Raw genomic sequence first — 20,453 nt, 5'->3', positions numbered from 1 at the left:
GCCTATGTTCCAGTGACTGACGTGTCCCCCAAACACAGACTGACAGAGGGCCTCCTAACACCCCCCCCGCCCCCCCCCGGTCAGCTTCAGATGGGCCGGGGGGCCCCTGTGCACATGTGAAAACCCCCACGTCCTCTGCCCCGTGCCGCCACTGCACCAATTAGCCCCTAAAAGCAGCAGTTAGCATCGAAAAGCAGTAGTTAGCATCAAAAAGTGGAGCCTCCAGTTTCACCCACACACCTCCCCCCCATCCCCCAGCTGCCAGTCAGTCAGCACTAACGGCTAGCTGATGGGGCCTTCATATGTAATGGCCTCAGAATTGAGAGAGAGAGAGAGAGAGAGAGAGAGAGAGAGAGAGAGAGAGACCAAGGATTGTAACCCTTGGTGAATGTAGTTTATTTATATAGCACATTTCATACACAGAGGTCATTCAATGTGATTTACATAAAATAAAAGGGCAATATAGTCAAAGAATAGTTTAAAAAGTAAAGATCATAATAAAAAAAAGAAAACTAAAAACACACACAAGGTAAAATCATTGTGACATCAGCATCAGCAGTGTGTCAGTGTCTGTGTGTGTATCAGAAGAACCCGAGGATTGTAACCCTTTCTGTGTGTGTCAGAAGCGGATTGTAACTCTTGGTGTGTGTGTGCGGTGTGCGTGTGCGTTCGTGTGTGTGTGTGCGTGCGCATGTGCGCGCACAGTGCACCAGAAGAGACTCTGTTACTTCTCAACTGTGGTCAGCACAGAGGAACATAAGTCAATAATGAGTCCTCCATGAAGAATGTAAAAGCTGAAAGTTACAGGCTCTGGTGGCAGTTTACTGATTGTGTGTGTGTGTGTCTGTGTCTGATCGCTAGTGAGTCAGTGTGTGCAGTTATTGTGTATTGTGTATTGCATATGGTCATTGACATTATCTACCTGTGCCTATTGGGCTGTTTACGTGTGTATTCCTACTTTAGACTGTGTGTGCGTGTGGCTGCGCCTGTGTGTCTGTGCTTGTCTGCATGTGATTTGCAGTGTTATTGAACCTGAGATATTTTCTGAGGAAACATTTGTGTGTGTGTGAGGCAAACGGTTTGGTTTGGATCGAGTTGCCCCATCTAGATCAGGCAGATATGATGTTGGTACGTGTGTACCAACTTGTGTGTGTGTGTGTGTGTGTATGTGTGTTTGTAAAGGTAAAAGTTTCAGAAGCTGGATTAACTTGACCACCTCCTGGTACTGATAACGAGTCACGCTGAGGCACCCTAACCCAGGCCAGATGGGTGTGTGTGTGTGTCACAAGATCCTGTTTCCAACCAACTACACTCTCCAATGAATGCCCTTTCTCACACACACACACACACACACACACACACACACACACACACACACTTTACCCAGGACCCCTACAGAGCAGTTTGAAGTTTCTGGGGATGAGGAAAAATCCACCCATGCAATAAGAACCATGACTGAAAAAAGCATGAAGGACTGCAATGTGTGTGTGTGTGTGTGTGTGTGTGTGTGTGTGTGTGTGTGTGTGTGTGTGTGTGTGTGTGTGTGTGTGTGTGTGTGTGTGTGTGTGTGTGTGTGTGTGTGTGTGTGTGTGTGTGTGTGTGTGTGTGTGTGTGTGTGTGTGTGTGTGTGTGTGTGTGTGTGTGTGTGTGTGTGTGTGTGAATGAGTGAGCGAGGTAAAAGCAGCATGAGCAACTACAGAGAGAAATGTGATCCAGGGCAGGTATTAAAGCTGTTTTATATTGTGGGCCAACACTCACTCACTAGCATACAGACACAATTCTCACACACACACACACACACACACACACACACACACACACACAGTGGAGAAAGGGGCCCCAGTCCCTGCAGTCTGCTGGTATTTAGTGTGGAGATTGATTTTGCTCATGCAGGGACTTTTATTAAAACCCTCTTGCTCCCCTGTGTCTCTCCAGTCTTACCACAGACAGACAGACAGACACACACACACACACACACACACACACACACACACACACACACACACACACACACACACACACACACACATAGTGATCTGCCTTCACATTTGGGAGGCATTAGAGGCTACTGTATACCCCTAGTGCGTAACTTACACATGTGTGGCCTCTGCTATGGCCTAGGTGCTAATACCCAAACACACACTCTAGCGCAGTCTCTAAATGCACACTAACTCTGCCACCTCACACACACACACACACATTCACACATCTGCGTTTACGTTGTGAGCTCAACAGCAAATGGCTATTCTCATTGTAACATGGACTCCCAGGCACAGAAGTACACACACAAAGCCTGCTTTCTTTAATGGCATTAGGCCCGGAGTCATGTTACATTTTCTAGAGTTTGCCAGAAAAAACAGGAGTTTTGTAAAATGTATTAATATTGTTCTCCTTTTTCATATGTCTTGTATGGAACAGTGCAGTTTATAGTGGCCATTTTATAGATGTGTAGATATTTTGGCTTTGTAAACTTTCAGCAAAGCTCTGTTTCTTGCTCTTTTTTCGAAGCCAAGATTGTGATGTCTGCTTATAAGGATATCATGAAGAGTTTTACACTTCAGCCCTGGTCACAAAAACAACCGGATTCACACATTAGGTCTCACCACTGTCTTCCCCATCTCTCTCTCTCTCTGTCTCTCTCTGTCTGTCTCTCTCTCTCTCTCCCTCTCCCTATCCCTCTCCCTCTCCTTCTCTCTCTCTCTCTCTCTCTCTGTCTCTCTCTGTCTGTCTCTCTCTCTCTCTCCCTCTCCCTATCCCTCTCCCTCTCCCTCTCTCTCTCTCTCTCTCTCTCTCTCTCTCTCCCTCTCTCCCTCTCTCTCTCTGCCCAGGTGGAGACGGCTGCAGACGGCCCTGTGCTGGGCTACGGCTCCTTCCACCAGCAGTACTGGCTGGACGGGCGGCTGATTGCGGTGGGGGTCATCGACGTCCTGCCCTCCTGCGTGTCGTCCGTCTACCTGTACTACCACCCCGACTTCTCCAACCTCTCACTGGGAGTCTATTCTGCACTCAGGTACACGCATGCGCGTGCACACACACTCACAAACGCGTGCACACACACACACACACACACACACACACACACACACACACACACACACACACACTCGCAAAAACACACATGTAAAATGAGCATAAAGCACTACTTGAATGCAAAGTAACTAGTGCAGTGGACATTCAAACATGCCATTCCTGTAGAAAACCTGTAGCCCAATTACATGCCCGCAGGTATGCCTGCTTTAACAATAGGATGATAGGGAAACATCATTCCAGCAAAGGATTCAATAATGAATACTGAATATTATATTATAATATATTAACCTATAATTATTAATGTGCAGTAAGCAGAATTTAGGCATGGCTGCATGTGACATTTCTACAGATCAGAATGACATAAGCCTAACCGCTGTTTTGAGTTAAGGCTATTTTATTGTTAAAGGAGAATTCCGGTGTGATTTTGACCTAAAGTGTTTTGAAACATGATACCGAGTGTGAACGTATGTCTCATAGCCCATCTCGGCTTGTCCCCTGCACTCTGAAATCTGGCGCTAGTTAGCCGATGCTACCAACAAGGCGGTCAATGGTGGTGCCTCGGCATCGGCATAGCCATGCAAATAAATCACTGTTTTACACCATTTACAAGGCTCAATGTATCTCCACACTTCATTGGTAGACTTCCAAGGGCCCTGACATTTAAAACGAGACATTGAGAACTTTGAAAAAGCACTGGTAGTTTACTTACAAGACGATTTATACAGACAGTATCTTCTCGAAGTTTAGCGTTTGCAGCCATCTTGAATTTAGTCACGATAAGTCGAGCGACGAGTATGAATGAACAGGTATGATAAGGGATCAGATTCCAAAAATAATTCCGTGGAAATGCATGGATTCCAGTTGCTGCTACTGGAAGAAACTGTAATCCATGCATTTCCACAGAATTATTTTTGGAATCTGATCCCTTATCATTCCTGTTCATTCTTACTCATCGCTCGACTTATCGTGACTAAATTCAAGATGGCTGCAAACGCTAAACTTCGTGAAGGTACTGTCTGTATAAATCGTCTTGTAAGTAAACTACCAGTGCTTTTTCAAAGTTCTCAATGTCTCGTTTTAAATGTCAGGGCCCTCGGAAGTCTACCAATGAAGTGTGGAGATACATTGAGCCTCGTAAATGGTGTAAAACAGTGATTTATTTGCATGGCTATGCCGATGCCGAGGCACCACCATTGACCGCCTTGTTGGTAGCATCGGCTAACTAGCGCCAGATTTCGGAGTGCAGGGGACAAGCCGAGATGGGCTATGAGACATACGTTCACACTCGGTATCATGTTTCAACACAATTTAGGTCAAAATCACACCGGAATTCTCCTTTAAGCTTATTGAATAACTTCCTGATACTGAAGACAAATCATTTTGTGGAATGATGCATCATCGTTTGCAACGATGTGACTCTCTGGTAGGGCTAGCCTAGGCCTAAGTGACATCACACTCTGTCTGCCACTGGTTGTCTGTAGCTGATCGAAATGACATAAGCCTAAAGCTTTGATGTAAGTCTATATGTTTAGCCTATTGATTAGTTTAGTGATATAGAAGACAAACCATTTTGTAGAAAGATGCATCATCATATGAGATTTGCAACGATGTGACTCAAAAACAGTCTTTGGTGGCATAAGTGACGTCGCTGTGTGGCACGTCTTCTGAAACGTTGTTAAATTCGGGACCATTAGCCTATTGCTCATTTCAATTTGGGATCTTGCAGTCGGAATAGTTGTTTGTTTATTCAGTCTCGAGTCCAAAGTAGCCTGGGCTATTCGAAGCGTCAGTATATTGCACATACTTTTTATGTCATGAGTTTGAATAACCACTACCCGTGTTTGTTGGCGTGTTGTTACAAAATCCGCGGAATCATTGTATGCAAGCAAACTGCATACAGGGAGTCTTTATTGTTGAGGTCAGACATGATGATCATCCAAACATCTTACGTTTTAACCCGTGATTCAGTGCTGCCAAAACATTCTCGCTTTCCCTCTCTGTCTCTGGTCTTGCTGCGCTGTGCTGTGTGAGAGGGGGAGTGGCTACGGTACAGCGGAGAAAAGCCAACGCGTGCTTCTTTTACCGATATATTTAACGATATCTTTTGCTTTTCTTTTTCAAACAACATCAAACTTGGCACTTCACTGACACTTGCCTGTAGCAAGACACCTGCCAAGTTTGAAATCGAACGGACTAACAGATATGCGGCACAGACACACAGACAGACGTTCCTGCAGTTTATAGATAGATGCATCACAATGTATTCGACTGTAATTTTGATGAGGATCTTTGCTCACTGAACATGGAAGTGAGCTTGAGCAAGTGTGTGTGTGTGTGTGTGTGTGTGTGTGTGTGTCTGTGTGTGTGTCTGTGTGTGTGTCTGTGTGTGTGTCTGTGTGTGTGTCTGTGTCTGCGTGTGTGTGTGTGTGTGTCTTGGCTCTGCACACATAAAGGAGCCTGTGGGTCTGACTTTGACTTTACACAAACTTCAAACATTTCCTCCTCTAAAGCACACTCACCCACAAGGCTTACCCCAGAGCCCTTGGTCTACCACCTTCATAACCATACACACACACACAGACACACGCACACACACACACACACACACTCTGATGTCTTCATTCTGCAGAGTAGCAGTTTTTTTCTTTTAATGACCACCTCACAGCTAAGACTATGAGTAAATCTATGAGTGTGCATTTAACATTAGTGGTATTGAAGGTACACAAACTGTGTGTGTATGTGTGTGTGTGTGCGTGTGCGCGTGTGTGCGTGTCATCCAGGCAACATCCTGGTTTGTGATTATCTGAGATGATGTATATGGGTTTGTGTGCGTTCCTGTGTGAGTTGCAGGAGGTTGCGTGTGTGTGTGTGTGTGTGTTTGTGAGGGTTTTTGTAGAGGGAAAGGTGGTGTGTGTGTGTGTGTGTGTGTTTGTGAGGATTTTTGTAGAGGGAAAGGCGATGTGTGTGTGTGTGTGTGTGTTTGTGAGGGTTTTTGTAGAGGGAAAGGCTGTGTGTGTGTGTGTGTGTGTGTGTGTGTGTGTGTGTGTTTGTGAGGGTTTTTGTAGAGGGAAAGGTGGTGTGTGTGTGTGTTTGTGAGGGTTTTTGTAGAGGGAAAGGCGATGTGTGTGTTTGTGAGGGTTTTTGTAGAGGGAAAGGTGGTGTGTGTGTGTGTGTGTGTGTGTGTGTGTGTGTGTTTGTGAGGGTTTTTGTAGAGGGAAAGGCGATGTGTATGTGTGTGTTTGTGAGGGTTTTTGTAGAGGGAAAGGTTGTGTGTGTGTGTGTTTGTGAGGGTTTTTGTAGAGGGAAAGGCGATGTGTATGTGTGTGTTTGTGAGGGTTTTTGTAGAGGGAAAGGTTGTGTGTGTGTGTGTTTGTGAGGGTTTTTGTAGAGGGAAAGGCGATGTGTGTGTGTGTGTGTGTTTGTGAGGGTTTTTGTAGAGGGAAAGGCGATGTGTGTGTGTGTGTGTGTGTTTGTGAGGGTTTTTGTAGAGGGAAAGGCGATGTGTGTGTGTGTGTTTGTGAGGGTTTTTGTAGAGGGAAAGGCGATGTGTGGGTGTGATTCTGATCTAAGGACAGGAGAGGGGGATATGGGGTTCCGTTAAAGGGAAAGGGCTGGAGATGGAGAAGAATGGGGAGGGAGCCAGATGTGTTGCACTGCTTGTCCCGTGTGTGTATGTGTGTGGGTTTGAGTGTGTGTGTATGTGGGGGGGGGGGGGGGGTAGATTAAGGCAACACTTGAGTAGTTTTGGATGTTTTCCCATATCAGTTTTCTAGAGTATATTTGAGGAAAGACTTCTCCTGAACTGAAACTGGTCGTCGTCTCTCCTTTTCTGCCCCCCTGCATACTGTATTCAAATGTCCTGCAAATAATTACACTTTTCCGTTGGATGATAATTATAGTTTTGAGGGAAGTCCTGTGGAAAGAGCCTTTTTCACCCAGCTCATTCACATATTTCAGTTAGCGTGTGTGTGTGTGTGTGGGGAGGAGGAATTTGAATATGGCAATATGTCGAGGAGTGTGTGTGTGTGTGTGTGTGTGTGTGTATGTATTAGCTAGAGAGAGAGAGTCTGTGTGTGTGTGTGTGTGTGTGTATGGAGTGCATTAGTATGTGCTGGGATGGCCGGTGGGGGCGGGGGATAATTGGCCAGTGTGTGAGTGTCAGCATGCTGAAGAGGGGATAATGGCGGCTTCACGCTGCTGCCAGGGGCCCCCTGTGTGGGGCCGCGGGGTGCGGGGGGGGGGGTTTTTGTGAATGGGCCCCTCACCTCTGCTGCTCCGCTCCTCATTCACAGGCAGCGGGGCCTTTGTGCGGAGGGGATGGGAACCAGGGAACCTGGCAGAGACGCGCTGACCTCCCAGCACCTCTCCTCTCTCACAGTGCTCGCTGTTCTCCCTCGCTCTTTCTCTCTCTCTCTCTCTCTCTCTCTCTCGTGTTTCTCGTTTTTTTTTCTTCGCTCCTCTTGGCAGTCTTGTGCTTGGCTTCGCTTTTCTTATCCCCTCTTACCCCCAAGTCTTGCTCTTTGCTCTCTTCCTCTAGTTGGCCATGTCACCCATTTCTCCCCTCCCTCTCCCTCTCTCTCTCTCTACCCCCCCTCCCCATCTAGCTTTTAATTTCCACCACATCTATTTTATGGAGGAGAGTTTTTGGGCTTTTCTTTCATCCCCTTTTCTCTCCCTCTGCAGACGTTTGGGCCGGAGGAGAAAGGACTTCGCTCCCGCTTACGGTGTGAAGCGCTTAAAGAGTGCAGTGCACAGAGCAAGAGAATGAGAGAGAGAGAAAGGGGGGGGCAGACTTAAAAAGAGACGAAGAATAGAGCGAGGGATTTATTTATGGAAGAGTGAAGCGAGGGAAAGCGTGGGAGGAAATGGGGAGCGAAGAGTGATAATTAAGAGAGAGGAGGAGTTCTGGGGCTGTGAGGCGAGAGAGGAGGGCTGAGCCAGAGATGGTCGTCAAAAACCGCCTCCTTTTTCCATGGAGCACCTCCCAAAGTGTTGCCTCTCCTCTCCTCTTCAAATACCCTCCTCTCCTCTACTCAAATAGCCTCCTCTCCTCTACTCAAATACCCTCCTCTCCTCTACTCAAATAGCCTCCTCTCCTCTACTCAAATACCCTCCTCTCCTCTACTCAAATACCCTCCTCTCCTCTACTCAAATAGCTTCCTCTCCTCTCCTCCTCTCCTCCACCACTCTCTTCACTGCATCCCTCTGTCCATCCTTCTCCATCTTTACGTTTCCTTTCATCTTCCATCTTTCCATTTATCTTTACTATCTTTCTCTCTCTCATCCCATCCTGTCCTCTCCCGTTCGATTTACACTCAGCGGCCGCAGCCACGTGGGCAGCTGTGTGTGTGTCTGCATGTGTGATTTGGAGAAGTCCTGACCCTTGGACAGCCCATTAGAATCTCATACTCTCATCGCCGTCAGACATATGGACTGACGTGATTTTGATTTGAGTCCATGCAGAACTCTTGTTGTTTTACAATAGAAGAATAGCTAGGGAAAAAAAATACTTTTCTTTGTTTGCGTTATCATTTCATATGTCAGCCAAGTTCACCAGACATCATTTTCAAATAGGCCCCCTTCGGTGTGCCCTCTAATAAATGAAATTCAATTAAGGTAATTACAAGGGCGTCAGTTTGTTTTTAGAAGTGGTGGGGACAACAACCATAAGCTTGAGTGTGGTTTGAAAAGTGAGGGGTACCCTTATGTAAGATATTCATCCATTCAACGCTGCATTACAATGTGCTCAACAGTAGTGTTGCGCCGGTTAAGGTTTTTTAACATCCGCACCCACCCGACCCGTCAGGAGAGTCGATCTGCACCCACTCGACCCTCAAAAATATGCACTGATTAACTACCCGAACCTGACCCGAACCGACAAAAAAAAACAATGTGCCTATAGCCTAGGCTATCTTTTGCAGTTCATATTGAGGTAGAGACAATGCTTTCTTATTAACTAAACACTAAAACAAGAAAAATTTGCACTGTAGGATATGCTTCAACAAAAGGCCTTTTCACACAGAGATCACGCTTAATTTGCTGGAATTGGAGACGTCTTTTTGCCGCAACGTGTGTCTGAAAACGAGGGGAAAATTTGCAGGCCTGCTGATCTGTTCACATGATGCGGCATTTTGGGGAGCCAGGAGGCAGGATCAGCTATTAATGTGACGTGCAACAGGGGCGTGTAGAGTGATAGTCGTAGGCCTTATTATGCGTGGGCCTTCAGATGCAGCAGGTGTGTGATTTCCAAAACCATGACGGGAGAACCGACTGCACTTTGGTTAGCTTGCATTTGCTTTGCTGTTGCTTAGAATGTTAGATTCTTGCGATAGATGTCTTCAGACAATAAAAGTAATTTGGAAGGGAAATTGAAGAGAAGAGTTGCCCCCTGCGTTGGCCGTGATTCCCCTTTGAAAATCAGAGGTTCACAGGCTACTGTGGCCTTGGTCAGTGGCGCCGCCAGCCGTAATCCTGTAGCCTACGCACTGTGCGTACAATTTATTCATGAAATCATTCAATCAGAGGTGGGACCAAGTCACTGTTTGGCAAGTCACAAGTAAGTCCCAAGTCTTAGCAGTCAAGTCCAAGTCAAGTCCCAAGTAAATACAGAGAAGGGGAAGTCGAGTCCAAGTCCAAGTCACATCAAAGCCAAGTCGAGTCCAAGTCCAAGTCCCAATCTTTTTCAAGTCCTGAACAAGTCATCAGGTACTCTTCACTTAATAATGCCATTATTAGACTATCGATCATAATTTTAACACATCAATCTAATCTACAGTATTTTTTTTATAAATACAGATTAAAATATGTTCAATGGTTCTGTCTTGAAAGCTTTTACGATATATGCATGCGCATTCCTGTGAAATATACGCATGAGCATATCTGAGTAATCTGTACGAAACAGATAGCTATAAGACACTCCGCACAGCAGCAAATATATATTGTTTTTCCAAATTGCAACGTCCACTGTAAGGATGAGTAATAATTTGACTGATGGCATTTCACTGTGCTAGGCCACAGATTTGCCTGCTAAATTAGTAAATTGATGCGGTTAAATATTTTAAGTTTTTGTTAGGGCTGTCAAACGATTAAAAAAACTAATTAATCTCATATTTTGAAATGAATTAATCTAGATTAATTGTGGTTAAAAAGTAAATTTTCTCCCTAAAAACTAAGCTTCTTATATGGCCTATTAAATACAGCATAAATCACAAAATTACTGAGTAACAAGGTAAAACACAAAAGTAAAACACTTCTATATTATTTAAATGATAATAATGACACAGTAATTTTGTTTTAAAGTATTCATTTCTTAAATACTACACATGTGATGCTGTTTAACTCGTTTGTAAATGGTGCACTGTCACTTTAAGTCCATTGTGTGCCACTGTCCACACTGTCCTAATGATCTTTTTTACCAGCTCCATTCAAATATAGCTATGGCCAGAGCTAGTCCACAAACTCTAACATTGTTTGTGCCACATGTATAGCACAATATTAACAATGATAAGCATGATATTAAGTTGGCACAAACAGCTTTCATTCCTTTGGAAATAAAAGCATGTAATGACATGATGCTTGCTAGACATTTTCTGTTTGCAGTTAAAAGTGAATTATGAGCCTGCAGCCAGTAGCCACCTACCTGAGTGGAATGCGTTTCAATCGGCATGTCATGTGCTTCATGTAAACGAATTATTGAAGACTTCAAGACTCACCAGTTCCATTAGAGAGAATGAGTGAGAACCAGATAAATCCGCAATTTCCTCTAATCTCGTCTTTGTTTCCTTCATGATTTCCCTTTATACGTTTCTTATATTTAAAAGGAGATATTAATCATCATCAACAATGTTCCTTCCGTGCGCGCGCTGAAACGCATTCTCAATTAAATGGAGTAGGCTAGCATAAGTTGAAGTTGGATCTTAATGGAGAGGACCCAAAAAGTATCATCTTTATGTAACATGCTGTTGGTTTGACATTGTAAACGTTGTCTAACAAGAATGCAAATCGGTTTGCAGTAAAGCTATAATATTTATTTAATATTGGTCCTTCCTCTGTCTCTTGGTGCCCTACACACAGTGTGTGATGCGCGGTGGTAACAGAAGCACTGACTGATCACTGTGCTCTGCCTGTTTGTGTCCACTATGTGTTTTGTTTTTTTCGTCACGGAAGTAAAAAGCATCTCTGGGGTGACTGGTCCACGATCAGGAAATGTTTTTTTTGACTCCAGACATGTCAAGTCATTACAAGTCAAAGAGGCAAAGTCCGAGTTAAGTCTCGGGTGAATAGTATTCAGGTCCAAGTCGAGTCGCAAGTCATGCCTAATTTTATCAAGTCGAGTCTGAAGTCATTAAAATCACGACTCGAGTCTGACTCGAGTCCAAGTCATGTGACTCGAGTCCACATGTCTGCATTCAATATTACAACAATAAAAATAGCTTGTGTGCGGTCTTAATTGAAACATGCTTCACACACAAATAATAGCCTAGGGCAAAGAGAATGGACATCTCAACATAAGGATACATTAGAAGATGATGATTGGTGTAAACTTTGTCACACGACGTGATAAGCAGTTCTGGCGCTTAAAAACGCAACGTTCCATTCAGTCATAAATCATTCAAACTTAGGCCTAGTGCTCGTCATGAAAAGAAAACAGCAGCTTAATATTTTTTCAGGTGTTTAACAGAAGGCCTAGGCGCACTGTTAGCAGTTATGCTGTAGGCAGTGAGATTATTAGGCATTGCATCCTGTCACTCTGTTTGGAACATCGCAGTTCGGGTTGATAAGATTCAGTTAATGCGAGTATGGGTCGTCTCAAAGTTTGGGACAACCAAACAGCAGAGTAGGCAAAGCAAATCCTAATTGTTAGGTTATCAATAGCTGTCTTTGCTCTAGGCCTAGGCCTATCGGAAATCGCGACATAAGCTCATTGGTTTCTTTTTTCTTTTCTGTCTTGTTCGCGTGTTGGGTAGTGAAGCGATAATGCATTTAAATCAATGTACATAAGAGCCGATATGGCCAGATCTGCTGCTCTGTAAAGGTATTTCTGTCCCACCCAAATTTGCTGAACTACTTGCGAAGTAGCCTATTCATCACATGTATCACACAAAAGAGTTTTTTCTCAGCTTTTAAACAATGTTGGTGGTTAGTTGTTGTGGTAAACGGTTCGCGAGAAAAGTAGCCTAACTTTAATTTAATCATATTTTCTGCGCCCGTCTCCCTATTCATCTTGGCTTTGCGAACTTTCCCTCAACACATGACAAACCATATATCAGAATAAATGCCAGACCTTACCGAACACAAAGGTGTAATTAAAGTTTAAAGTTTTAATTAAAGTTTAAAGCACTCCCCTGTACAGTTAGCCATTCCAGAGTAATCCGGATTTAAATTTGCAGCAATGTCTATGCATGTCTCCAACTTTGGGGTTCACAATGTGTTTCAATTGTTCAATAGGCCTACATGATTTTATAACAGGCCAAATACAAAATAAATGTTACAAATATCGAATTATAAATAGTGGTGGGGACATATCCCCCCCGTAATCTACGTCTATGGGTAATTAAATAAGTTGGATTGAATTGTAATTGAATAACTTGATGATTCAAAATAAGATTGAAGATAAGATAAGATTGATTGATTGATTGGCAGTAGATGCTGTAGTTGTATGCTATGGGTGCTGTTCCTCCTAATATCTCTCTCTCTCTCTCTCTCTCTCTCTCTCTCTCTCTCTCTCTCTCTCTCCCTCCCTTTCTCCTCTGTTTTTCCTACAGGGAGATTGCCTTCACCAGGCAGTTGCAGAAGCAGTCTCCTAAGCTGTGTCACTACTACCTGGGCTTCTACATTCACTCCTGTCCAAAGATGCGTTACAAGGTGAGTCTCCTCCCCAGCCCAGCTCACTCAGCCACACACACACACACACACACACACACACCAGAGGAGGCTCCTTCATTGAGGAAAGGGAGGAACAACCTCCCTAAAATTTCAGAGAAAAATAAAAAATATATTAAGTGAATTACTATTCTGATAAATTACTGTTAATATATTACTATTTGAACACTTTAAATGAACAAAATCGTTCCCCTAGGTCAAAATGCCAACAGCACCCCCTATCGCAATTGAAAATTACTGTATGGAGGAGCTTCCTCCTCAAGCCCCTCATTGAAGTCCATTATAAACGCCTCGGACCCCAGCGGCTCGTGAATCACGTCGTTTTCAATAGACCTCTGAAGTTCGCCTACAAAAAAGCTGCCATCTTTGACATCCGGTATCTGGCGATTTTTCCTATGGGAAAATAACATGGGGATTTTGAATTATCGCACCTGCTAAACTCTCGCGGGGATGAAAAAGTCTGAAATGCAGACGTTTTCCTGAACACACTTTTGTCCTCTGCCTTTGAGTGGATATTGTGATCTCCGGTACGTGAAGGCGGCACACTTAGATTTTTGCTACCCCAGAGCTAACTTTCAATGCAACTTGCCATAGGTAGTTAGCTTCAATTAAGAACCGGATCTCCTTATATGGGCAAAGATGGCCGTTTTGGTTCTTTTTTGTAGGCGAACTTCAGAGGTCAATGGCCAAGGGAGGTAGCTCCTCCGTACAGTAACTTTCAATTGCGATAGGGGGTGCTGTTTTTAGCGGCAACGGTGAACTAATGAGCAGCTAGCTGCTCTGCAAGCAATATGCAGTCATACAACGAAGAGTCTTGTGTTGAACGGAAAGCTTGTTTTTTTGCTCCTGAAATAAACAGTACAATGGAATCAGAGGACAAAGTCCATCTTTTATACATTCAAATACAGTGCAAAAGTTAGGATCAAAGCAGGAAGACCAGATCCAAAAATGAAGGATGGTAAGGCTAGTGTAGTAGGCTACTGAATGCTACATAGGCTAGTATGACAAATAGCCTACTCCTGACTAACTGGTAACGTTAGCACAGGTCTGTCACAAACGTGGACAGTTCAGGGATTTGGTGATAAAAACATTTTCGGATAGTTATGCGTTGTTATAATCATCCAAGTTATGCCTCAACTAAACAATTGTTAAATGATGTTCTTGTTGTTAATATGCTCTTGTTTTCACGTTCTAACTGTATCTTTGGATGGTTACATTGTTAATGAATGTTTCAGACCATAATGCATTCCTTTAATGACGTCTTCAATAACATTTGCCTTTCGAGTATAAATTCCCACTTAGCTATTACAACCTGTCTTTAAATAATAGCAATTTGGCTTTAAAAACATTAGCATGTTACAAATAACCACTTTTAAGGTCTATTTTTAATGGTCAATAGTTACATGGTTTTATATAACAAGTGTCTATTTTTAGTATTATAGACTTTTTTGCAAATGTATTACATTGAGCAAAACCTCCAGACTTTTCATAATTTTGCACATCAGGAAAACAGTGTTTCATAACTAGACCTACATATCTTCCCTGACTTCCCAGACCTAAATTTACATTTATTTACATATACATTTATTAATTTAGCACTATTATCCAAAGTGACTTGTATATTTAAATTATATTACAAAGTGTATTGTTCCTGGAGGAAATGCACAATGGTGGAAGCCAAGAACTGAACCCACAACTTTTCTGGCTACTGCATGCTAGCCTAGCTCCTTAGGTCAGACCCCCCCCCCCCCTAAGAATGTCAGAACAGCATTTATTGCACAACATTGCCAGTTAAAATGCTAAATAGTACATTCTGCTGCTATAAATGTGTCTGGGTAGGTGGCCTACATACTTGTTCACATATGCCACCAACACCATCACAAACTTACATTTGCCACTAACACCAATCAAGCGGACATTTCTTCCTCCGTTATTTTTTTAACCACCGGCCGCCACTGACACACACACACACACACACACACACACACACACACACACACACGCGCGCGGGCGCGCGCGCACACACACACACACACACAAACGTTCACTTACACTTCTCACTTGGCCCCTTCTAATTTTCTGAAACAAGTCCTCATTGTCCTTCCCCTCTGTTTGAAATCTGTTTGTGTGTGTCTGCGTCTCCGCTTTGGACATGGTGTGCAGGAGATGTTAGGTTTTGTTTTTGTTCTATAGTCAGGTCAGCGATGTGTCGGGAGAGCAGCGCTCCGTGGCGTGTGTGTGTGTGTGTGTGTGTGTGTGTGTGTGTGTGTGTGTGTGTGTGTGTGTGTGTGTGTGTGTGTGTGTGTGTGAGGTGTACTGGCTTTGCTGACTGACCGAGACAGGAAATATGCAGCCGTTGCTCTCTGACCCCCAGCACCACTCGCCGCACTCGCTCAGTCCATCAACACAGCCAGCCCTCTCCTCTCATCCTCTCATTCCTTTAACACACTTTCTGCTGAGACTTCAGTTACTTTGCAGTGAGTGTGTGTGTGTGTGTGTATGGGGGGGTCTTTCTGTGTGTGTTGGGAGGGGTTCTGGTAGAGGCTCGTTGGACCATTAGCAGACATTGAGCCTCTTTTACACACTCTCTCCCAAAGCTCTCGAGAGCCATTACCCATCAGGCATTGGGGCAGAAAGGGGAGCTAACCAGGAAGGAGTGGCCTTTTGGGTCGCGTGGATGTGGGGGTCTCCCGTCTCGCTTCCATTCCCCCCACCCACGACCAATCGCTGTGATTGACAGGCCGTCGCCAACGAGAAAGGAACGCCTTCACAAGCGCAGAGGGTTTGTACCGTTCGTGCAGCCAGTGTTATTTTTAATCCCATCCCACATATCCCTGCACTGCACATCAAGAGTTTTATGCGCACACGTGGGATCTGTTCTTGGAAGAGCCGAGAAAGTGAGAGAGAGAGGGAGAGAAGGAGTGGGGGAGGGAGGGAGAGAGAGAGGGAGGCGAGAATATGTCCTGTCCCGTGTTTTTATTACTGGGGTAGTACTCTGCAGGTTTCCCCACGCGGCGGGCTGAGAAGCGTTGAGGGGGAACGGTGACACCTGTGGAAGGTGTTAATCCCCCTCTCTTGGCTCGCTCTCGCACCACTCCATCTGCTTCCCTCGTTCCGCAGAGTCCCCTCTGTCCTGACCGGCCGCAGGAGCCGCGTACGAGCAACATTCCTCTCTCGTCAACGACCACTGTGTGTGTGTGTGTGTGTGTGTGTGTGTGCGTGTGTGTGTGTGTGTTGTGTATTTGTTTGTGAGTGTGTATGTATTTGTAGTCGTGTAGGTTTAGCCTCTGTAGGGACTACAGGGTGAGCTCAATTCCCTCCCTCTACTCCTTTTTCTCTCTCTCCCTTTCTTTTTTCTATCTTTTACCCTCATCAACCCCCCCCCCCCCCCCCCCCCCCCCCTCCGTCATTCCCTGCTGTGGTGTCTGAAGTAGTTGTGTCTGAACCTGAATGTTCTGGACCTAAAACATTGCTCATAAAGCATCCTCCAACACTAGTTTGTGTGTGTTTGCTTGGCATGAAGCCGACTGTAACATTTCACTGCATTGTATGTATGTGACCAATAAAATCTGAATCTGCATCTGAATCTGAATCCTCTGCTTAGAGTTTAGTGTTGGTGCGATAGATGGTGGAGGGTAAGCCCCTATGGAGGCCTGGTTGGGGTGAGCAGCCCACAGGATGGAGGCCTTCGCTGGGGGAAGCTCCAGCGGTGGGAGGCCTGTGCTGGGGCTTAAGCCCTGGGAGGGAGGCCTGGTTTGGGGTAAAAACCCACTGGAGAGAAAGGCCTGGCTAAGACTGGAGCAGGCATCACTCCACTGCTCGTGTGTTTGCAGCGTCCCAAAGGTGCTTTTGTCCGGGCGTACGACCAGAGCTGTGTAGCCGAGGCCATGTTAGTGCAGGAGAGAGGGAGGAGGAAAAGGAGGGAGGTGGAGAGATGGAGAGAGATGGAGGGGGGAGGAGCAGAGAGAGGGGGAGAGGGAGGAGAGAGGGGGGGTACGATAACGACACAGGTGCAGTAGAGTGAACTACAGCTTGGCAACCATTCCACGCGCACACACACACACACACACACACACACACACACACACACACACACACACATGGGGATGTGTGAGGGATGTGTGTTTTAGCTGATTTTAACAGCTGATTCATCCATAAGAGAGCAGCAGCAGCAGCAAGGAGAGGAATGTAAGTGTAAGTGATGGAGCAGCAAGAGAGATGGAGTATGAGTGAGATGCGTCTATGAGATGGAGAGATGAATGAGAGGGGAATAGAGAGAGAGAGGAGGGGGTACAGGAGGAGATGGGGGAGAAAGGGAGAGAGAGGGAGGGAAGGAGGGAGGGAGGGGGGTAGAAAGAGAGAGAGAGAGAGAAAGAGAGGGAGCAGACGGAGCTGCAGAAGCCATTAGTGGTTGAGGGAAAGGTCACTGAGGAGACTGCTACTGTAGTTGACAGCGGCATCAGGAGTGTGTTCCGCGTGTGTGTGTCTGTCACACACACACACACAGGCGTGCTGAATTTGGTAGTTTTGGACAAGGGGTGCTAAGTCCCCCTCACTCCAGCTCGGACTAGACAGCCAAGAACTGTCCCATTCATCCTCCTCTTTATGTTGTCGTTCTTTCTTCACCTCTTTACTCCTTTCATCCCCTATTCATCTACCCCTCTATTCACACGTTTCCTTCTTCCTGTTCCTCCCATCCATTTTAATGCAGGGTTATTTATATTTGTGTTGTTTATTTGGGTCTGTTTGTGTGTGTTTGTGTCAGTGTGCCAGTGATCTGTTGTTTACAGGGTAATTCTGGTGCTCCATTTTACAGTGTTTGGGTGTCTGCAGTGTGAGTGCGTGTGTGTGCGTGTGTGTGCGTGTGTGTGTGTGCGTGTGTGTGCGTGTGAGTGCGTGTGAGTGCGTGTGAGTGCGTGTGTGTGCGTGTGTGTGTGTGTGTTATGCTAGTATAGCCTTCAGACCTTATCTGCATTGATATGTGCCTTGAATCCTGAGCAGCATTCTACTGCAGACAGTGTTGATAGAAACTCTTTCGCTTGCTCTCGCTCACTCACTCACTCAAACTTTACTTTCTCACACAAACAAAAACACACTCTGTCTTACTCTATCGTACACACACACACACACATACTCTCTCTCTCTAACACACACATACACACACCACACAACACACGCACTCAGGTCTACATATGGAGTGCCACTCATCAGCTATTCACCACCTGCTTGTTCCCCCTACACCCTTTTGTCCTCGGAGAGACTGATGCAGGGTTAGAAGGTTGTCTGTTTCCCACCTTAACACACACACACACACACACACACACACACACATACACACTTGGCCTTAATGTTATATTCCTCCCTTCGGCAAATCGGTCATTCTCCTGCCTCTCTTTCTCTAGCACAGTTTTTTGGCTGGAAAAGTAACCTGCTCCTGTCTTACACATCAAGTGGCTGCCCTTCATATTTTATGTGTGTGTGTGTGCGTGTGCGTGTTGGATGATCTGCACCAAGTGGACCTCTACCTGCTGTGTTCCAACAAAGCCTCTCCACCATGTTCCCCTCACACACTGTCAAACACACACAGCCTGGTGCTCATCATGCTAAAAACACTCCTTTTGAAACTCCGTTGGATCGGTCTCACGTGAGTGTGTGACCGTGGACAATCCTTGGGCCCCATAAGGTTGTGTCCAGACGGCATCATCAAGTGATCCCTCGAACATTCTGTGCTATTAGAATACCCTTCACAGAGGAGATTTTGGAACATCTTGTACCGGCTAAATACCCCTATCAGCGGAACCTCTAAAGCGTTAGGACATTCTTAAATCTTTAGGACGAGAAAGGCAGTTCTAGAAACACACAGTGTCCTGCTTTTGCATCCGGAACTTTGTCAAGTCTTTGTTGAGTTGTTATGTCTAGCAAACATTACCCCAGATAACGGCCCCTCTCCATCATCAGAATGTTTTTGGTTCAAATTGATCAAATCTTTGGCTTATTAGTAGCCGTTGCCATTGGCAACCCTTCGTGTGGCTGCTGTTGGCCAGAGAGCGCTACTGAAGGGGAAAGCCCCCCCCCCCCCAATACACACACACACACACACACACACAGAGAGATGTCCATCACACAACAGTCTTTCCTCTCTCTCAGCCTCTCTCTCTCCCTCTCCCTCCCTCTCCCTCTCCCTCTCTCTCTCTCTCTCTCTCTGGCCTCCTCGGGGTGCTCCTGAATGGGCCTCGTTGGAGGTCTCTCTCTCCCTGGTCCCCGTCTCCATCCGTTTGGGATCTGCTCGCTACGTGGGTCCCAGCGGGCCCTGGGCACACTCGACTGCCAGCCTTCATCTGGACGGGACTTCCTCCTCCGGGAGTTGATGAGCTCCACAGCCGCCCGCCGCTCACTGCTCTCTACCAGCTACTGGAAGTCCCTGGGGCTTATTGCACACTCTCTCTCTCTCTCTCTCTCTCTCTTGATCTGTCTTCATTTATATCTCTCTCTCTCTTGATCTGTCTTCATTTCTCTCTCTTTCTCTCTCTTGATCTGTCTTCATTTATCTCTCTTTCTCTCTCTCTCTCTATCTCTCTTTTTCTCTCTCTCTTTCTTGATCTGTCTTCATTTCTCTCTCTCTCTCTCTCTCTCCCTCTCTCTCTCTCTCTCTCTCTCTCTCTCTCTCTCTCTCTCTCTCTCTCTCTGCTGTGTGCTGCCAGGCCCCAGGTCCTGAAAGGATCCAGTGGACCGAGATTAAACTGGGGGTCTGCCGCTGGCCTCTGCTGCCTGCTGCCAGTTGAGCTCCTTAGAGGAGCTGAGGGGGGGGGGGGCTTAATCACCACCATCTCACACCTCTTTTCGGCTTTTCTTTTCTTTTCATTTTTCCCTCCATTTCCTCTCGTATGCCACCCCCCACCCCCTCACCCTCCTTATGCTTTTCCATCAGCCAGGTGCAGCATCTCTCTCTCTCCCTCTCCTTCTCCTTCTCTCTCTCTCCCTTTCTCTCTGTTGGCATTTCTATAGTAAAAGCTGGAGGAAGTCCCCCCCCCCCCCATTTCCCTCCCACAACATCCTCTAGAGGCTTCAGAAGGCTGGTGGCGCTCCATGCCCCGACTCCGTCCTTTCCCCAACAAAAGAGTCTGAGCAGGGCCTCCTCCACTCTCTAGCACGTCCTGCCCTGCGCTGAAGGAGGCTCAGTCCACAGCCTCGAGGAGATCAGAGGCTCCCGCCGCCATTAGAGCACGAGGACGCACCGTGGAAGTAGCCTCTCAGATGCACTTGAGTCAGAGAGACTCATGAATATTCTCCTCAGGAAGTGCATCACCTGTAATGAAAGGTGTTACTTTGCCAGTTTTATAAATATAAAGTATCAATAAAGTATCTATCTATCTATCTATCTAACTATCTTTAAGTAACTAGATTGGTAAAAACAATTGGTTCAAGCTTCCGATTTGTTTGTAGACCTAATCATTAGACATTTCAATTCAGTTTGCACTAAGCAGTACATCAGTTTGGCAGACTGCGAGACGCAGCTTGTGATGGTTCCCCCTACTGCATCA

General features: G+C 45.7%; 1 protein-coding gene across 3 annotated transcripts in view; it reads left to right on the top strand.

Moving 5' to 3' along the window:
- Positions 1-20,453, top strand: part of ate1 (arginyltransferase 1) — a 113,881-nt gene that overhangs the window by 43,775 nt on the left and 49,653 nt on the right. For all 3 annotated transcript variants that reach the window (XM_076285727.1, XM_076285728.1, XM_076285726.1), the window contains 2 exons: positions 2,829-3,010; positions 12,795-12,894. In XM_076285727.1, the coding sequence (XP_076141842.1) occupies positions 2,829-3,010; positions 12,795-12,894 (282 nt within the window). The remainder of the gene's footprint in view (positions 1-2,828; positions 3,011-12,794; positions 12,895-20,453) is intronic.

Source organism: Alosa pseudoharengus, unplaced genomic scaffold (genome assembly GCF_046254945.1).
Source record: "Alosa pseudoharengus isolate Yale_2024_CS ecotype anadromous, Long Island Sound unplaced genomic scaffold, YU_APseudo_1.1 YU_APseudo_1.1_scf_15, whole genome shotgun sequence".
Lineage (NCBI taxonomy): Eukaryota > Metazoa > Chordata > Actinopteri > Clupeiformes > Clupeidae > Alosa > Alosa pseudoharengus.
Note: the sequence above shows the minus strand (reverse complement) of the source record. Positions and strands in the feature narration are given on the sequence as shown.